Here is a 6,623-nt window from a genome sequence, read left to right on the forward strand (position 1 = left end):
TCGCGCTGAAAAAGTATTTAATTAACTTGTTACTTTTGGTGTTCACGCCATAGCCAATACGGATTTACATTAGTGTTTCCCTGTGCCTTACAGAAATATACCACATCTTATTAACAGCCGTACATGCTTACTAACTTCTGACAAAAGGTGAATAAAGGCCACTTTAGTTGTAGGGAGAGAGAGGAACACTTTAAATCAACTAGCCATCGAGCTAATCTTCTACATATTGAAAAACCTGACTATGTATAAATGTTGAACTGAATTGGAGTGAGATTGGCCGTGTTTCAGTGCACAGAGAAAATTACATGAAAGTCGCTTCTCAACAGACCTTGAAAATTGAACAGGTTAACGAAGAGAAATATCGACTGTGTTTAACAGACAGTATACGCATGCACAGAATCAGATCACGTGACCGAGGGTCGTTGCAATAAAATGCAAAGTAGTGGTGCTCTAAAACATTGTACTAAGCGAACAGAAAACTTCAAACAATATACATGCTATGAAACATACATAAATATCAATCTGACAACATTTACCACATGCGCTGTAAACAATTTATAATCAAATAAATCATCTTCGGGGAAAATCTTAAAACTTCTGGCCTAATGAAACGTCTCGAAAGTGGTACCTCTAAGGTATACCGGGAATGTCACAACCGTCATCTTAAAGAGATATGACCGATATCGAGAGAACTTGAAAAAGCTGTTTTATTTATGTTTGAAGCGACTTATTTTCATTTTGATGGAAGCAATCAGATTCGTATCTACTAGTATTGGTGTGATAAGGTATGAAATATTTATTTATTTATTTGATTGGTGTTTTACGCCGTACTCAAGAATATTTCACTTATACGACGGCGGCCAGCATCAAATTGGGATGAAACCGGACAGAGCCCGGAGGAAACCCTCGACAATCCGCAGGTTGCTGCGGACCTTCCCACTTACGGCGGGAGAAGAAGCCAGCAGGTATGAAATATAATGCCCAGGACATGATAGGGCTCGTTCAAGACGTTCGATGTACGACGACCAGCCACTCGGGTGTGTTTTATTATATTTTTGGTCGAAGGTCGCTTTTAATATGTTTTGAAGTACTCCATCGATATACTTGTGATGCTCGTAAATGTGACCCCTTGACATGACCCCTTCAAGCAAATTTATGGATTTGACAAGTGGCTGGTTGTCGTTTAAGCGCTGCACTCAAAACCTGACCTACAATCCATAACAGCACCGTTACCACATAATCACCACATAGTTAACACACTGGAACCAGCGTTGCCCACAAAGTTCCTTACAAAGTTGTCGCAAGGTTGTGTCAAGCGTGGTTACCATGGTGACGTATGTCTTCACCATGATGTGTTGACATGCTCGTTACTCCGAACGCATCTTACAATGTTTTGCAGTTTTGCCACGTAAACGCGCGACTGGAAGACTATAAAACCAATTCAAACACTCAATCTGATTTAATCTTTCTCTGTTTTACGTTGCCACTAAAAATTTCATCATGCTAATAATGAACTGAAGTTCTGAAAATGTTAAAACTTGAGGTAAAAGTTAGAAAGCTTATCGTAGCTTTCAGTCCTCATTCAATTATGATCATCTGTGCACCAAATACCGTTGTCAACCTACAGCTGTGCTCAGTGATACCTTCATTGAGGGTGCCCAAATGTGGTGGCCAAGATGGCAAGCGTCCTACTAATGAAAGGGTTACATTAGTGGCCAAAAGAACTCATTTCGAACAGTCAGGTTATACCTCTATCGGTTAAACCAAACCACCAAGGTTGCTGGTTTCAATGAATTGTGGTGGAAAGTGACCACTGACCAGAGGTGTCCGTTTAACAGAGATATGGAGTATGTTTAACGCTACTCACCATGTTTGACAGATAATGCTGTGGATGATCTCACGTGTAGACGCCAATGTGCCCAATATGAGACATAGAGAAGCGCACTTGAAATGAGGGGCTGACTAGCAAGACACGAGACTTTTAATTTGTCCGCGACTCGTCTGACGCGGTCATCTCTATGGTGATATCGAATAACTTTGTCCTGTTTACAATTATCACTCGTACATTGCGCACTGCCTGTACGGTGTAAGTAAACATACTTATGTCGATAAAACTTTGTTCTAAATTTTGCCTGCTTAGAAAGAGACGAGTTCTTCGTCCGTAACCATGGGATACTTAAGAACCTAACGTGACTGTACTTTATGTCCCCGTCTTCCATCAGCCAGAAAGAATAGTCAATTAACTGTGCCCGATCCTCGGGGTGCGGGGTTTCACATAACCCAGTTAGAGCCTCGTGTAACTTGATCGTGTCGTCTCCGGGGTTAACAAACACCTCTCTCTTCCCAACAGTCCGTGCGCAGAATTACAATAACAAGTAATCAATCTAAAATCGCCAGGCAGAATAGAGCATGTCTTCAAATCATTACTCAAGTCTGTAGACTGACATACATTTATGACCCTATAGTTTACATGCATTTACAAAACAGTTTTATGCACTTACTAAACATTAACGCTCCACCCGTGGCTTTGATCCGGTATTGTTTATGGTCCACATAGCACCCCACACAGCGTTTTAAATATTGGTCAGTCGTGCTCAACTCCTATGCAAGTTATTGTGCAAAATACATTCTAAAAAATTCTAATATTTCTTTTCGTATAGTGTTTTATGGTATACAAGTATTAGAGTATTAAAAATGAACTGACGAATTATCTCTGGTCTGTTTTATTTATTTATTTTTTTTTTGATAGGTGTTTTCTGAAGACTCAAGAAAATTTCACTTATACTATGGCGGCCGGCAATATGATGGGTGGGAGGAAACGGGCAGAGCCCGCGGGAAACCCACGACCATCCGCAGGCTGTTGGCAGACCTTTCCACGTACGACCGGACCGAAAGCCAGCTCGAGTTGAACTTGGACTCACTGCGACTACATTGGTGGGAGGTTCCTGGGTCATTGCGACGGGCTGGCTTGCTACCCCTTGGCCCACAGAGGCCCCTATTTCGTTTTTAAAAATAATTCACTAATAACCCCGTTGAAAAGGGTGGAAGAGAAACCTGTGATTTTTAAGCACAGGATTTCTCATATGTGATACTCAAACCGAGCTGAATACTAATAAGATGAACTTCATGTAAGGTCACTTCAGCGGTTAGACTGAGCCGTCGACTGAGTTTTGCCAAGCTAACCACTAAATAGTGAAGGTGCGGAACTCAGAAGTACAAGATTTTTTCTTCTTGAAATACAAAATGTCAAGAATATATCTTTAGGGAGATTACATTGTGATTTCGAGTCAGTGTTTATTGATTGATATTTACGCAGTAGGCTACTCAAGAATATTTCACTTCGCATTATGGTGGGAGACAACCGAGCAGGCAGAGACCGGGTAAACCCACGGTCTTCAGCAGGTTGCCTGTATACCATACAATGTGCGACATTGTGATTTCGAGTACGGTACCACAATAGTTTAATGGCTATATACGGTTGGAGGTATATTTCATTTTAAAAGCTATATTGGATAATTTCACAATATGTGTGTCAATGTGCCATACACTGAAAAGCTAATCCATCCAACCATCTTACGGAGAGGGTAGAATTCAAGGAGAGAAGTTATACCAACGAGGTACGCCGTAATGAAAATTTATTTCTTTCTTTATAATTATTGAAAAGTTTAAATTGTATTGACAAACCATGTACGACGTACCATGTACGACACACCATGTATGACGAACCATGTACGATACACAATGTACAATACACCATGTACGATACGTCGTGTCCGATACACCATGTACGATACACCATGTACGATACGTCATGTCCGATACACCATGTACGATACACAATGTATAATACATCATTTGCGTTACACAATGTACAACGCACCAGGTACGATGCACGCTGTACGACACACTATGTACCACATGTCATGTACGACGCACCACGTGCTATACACCATGTATGACACACCATGTATGACACACCATGTACGACATACCATGCGCGAAACACCATGTACAATAAGCCATGTACGATATACCATGTACGACGCACAATGTACGACACACTATGTACCACATACGATGTACGACACACCACTTACGATACACCATGTAGGATACACCATGTACGACACATCATGTACGATACACCATGTAAGACACAACATGTGTGACACACCAAATACGATACCCCATGTACGACACATCATGTGCTTTACACTATGTACGACATACCATATATGACAAGCCATGTACAATATACCATGTACAATACGCCGTGTACGATAAACCACGTACGTCGAACAAGGTACGATACACTATGTACAATACACCACATACAATACACCATATATGACATACCATGAACGTTACACCATGTATGACACACCATGTACGATATACCATATACGACGCACCAGGTACGATACACCATTTACAATACACCATCTGAGATACATTACATACGACACACAATGTAGGACACACTATGGACGACATTCCATGTACGCCACACCATGCACGATACGCCATGTACAATACACCATGTATGATACATTACATACAATACATGTACGACACACCATGTAAAACATTCCACCCTAGGACGCACCATCTACGACAGAACATGTACGACATACCAAATACAACCACCATGTACGACACACCATCTACGACACACCATCCACGACCCACCATATATAATACACCATGTACGATACACCAGGTAAGATACACCTGGTACGACACATTATGTACCACAAACCATGTACGACGTACCATGTACGATACACCATGTACGATACATTATGTACGACACACCACATACGATATACCATGTGCGACACATCATGTACAATACGCCATGTATGATATACCATGTGCCATACACCATGTACGATACACCACATACAATACACCGTGTATGACACACCATGTACGACACACCATGTACGACATACCATGTGCGAAACACCATGTACAATACGCCATGTACGATATACCGTGTACGACGCATAAAATACGACACACTATGTACCACATACGATGTACGACACACCACTTACTATACACCATGTAGGATACACCATGTACGACACACCATGTATGACACACCAAATACAATACACCATGTACGACACGCCATGTGCGATACACTAAGTACGACATACCTTGTAGAACATACCATGTACGATGAGCAATGTACAATACACCATGTACGATCTACCATGTATATCGAACCAGATACCATGTACGATGTACGACACACTATGTACCACGTGCCATGTACGACGCACCAGGTAAGATACACCATGTACGATACACCATGTACAATACACCACATACAATACACCATGTATGACACACCATAAACGATAACCATGTACGACATACCATGTATGTCACACCATGTACGATATACCCTATATGACGCACCAGGTACAATACATCATTTACGATACACCATGTGAGATACATTACATACGACACACAATGTAGGACACACTATGGACGACATTCCATGTGCGACACACCATGTACGAAACGCCATGTACAATACACCATGTAGGACACACCATGTGCGATACATTAAATACGATACACCATGTACAACACACCATGTACGACAAACCATGTACGACATACCATGTACGACACACCATGTAGGACACGCCATGTACCACATACCATGCATGACGCATGTGTATGATACACCATTTATGATTCACCATGTAGAATACACCACATACAAAACACAATGTATGGTACAGCAAAAGCGATACACCATGTACAACACAACATATATGATATACCATGTGCGACGCAGCAGATAGGATAAACCATGTACGACACATTATGTACCAAATACCATGTAGGGCGCACCATGTTCGATACACCATGTACGATACACCATGTGCTATACATTACATACGATACACCATTTATGACACACCATGTCCGACACACCGTGTACGACATACCATGTACGACACACCACGTACGACATACCATGTACGATACACCATGTACGATATACCATATACGATAAACCATGTACGATACACCATTAATGATACCTCACGTACGATACACCATGTGCGACACACCATGTATGACACACCATGTACGACACACCATGTACGATACACCATGTATGATATACCATGTGCAACACACCATGTACAATACACCAGGTACAATGCACCATGTACGACATACCATGTACGACGGACCATGTAGGACATACCATGTACAACATACCATGTACAACATACCATGTACAACATACCATGTACGATACACCAATAATGATACATCACTTACGATACACCATGTGCGGCACACAATGTACAATAGATCATGTACCATACATTACATAGGATACACCATGTACGACACACCATGTACGACATACCATGTACGGCATACCATGTACGATACAACATGTATGACACACCATGTACAACACTAATATGTATGATACACCATGTATGACATACCATGTATGACACACCATACACGGCACACCGCATAGGATAGAACATGTATGACACACCATGTACAACATACCATGTATGATACACCATGTACAACACTCCATATACGACAAACCATGTAGGAAACACCAT

The 6,623-nt window shown here is 41.4% G+C and overlaps 1 protein-coding gene across 1 annotated transcript; it reads right to left on the reverse strand.

The window, feature by feature from the left end:
• Positions 1-5,936: 5,936 nt before the first annotated feature.
• Positions 5,937-6,623, reverse strand: LOC135467297 (uncharacterized). The gene is made up of 2 exons (XM_064745066.1): positions 6,551-6,623; positions 5,937-6,313 (listed from the first exon to the last, which is right to left on the reverse strand). Exons 1-2 carry the CDS (start codon positions 6,621-6,623, stop codon positions 5,937-5,939), a joined length of 450 nt encoding a protein of 149 aa, XP_064601136.1.

This window comes from Liolophura sinensis, chromosome 6 (genome assembly GCF_032854445.1).
Source record: "Liolophura sinensis isolate JHLJ2023 chromosome 6, CUHK_Ljap_v2, whole genome shotgun sequence".
Lineage (NCBI taxonomy): Eukaryota > Metazoa > Mollusca > Polyplacophora > Chitonida > Chitonidae > Liolophura > Liolophura sinensis.

What these genes read in the sequence shown, in the direction of transcription:
- LOC135467297 (XM_064745066.1), bottom strand. Translation starts at nt 6,623, where the DNA reads ATGGTGTTTCCTACATGGTTTGTCGTATATGGAGTGTTGTACATGGTG. An exon ending in TACATGGTATGTTGTACATG is followed by an intron (nt 6,314 to 6,550) that starts GTGTGTCATACA and finishes GTGTATCGTAAG; the next exon opens with TGATGTATCATTATTGGTGT.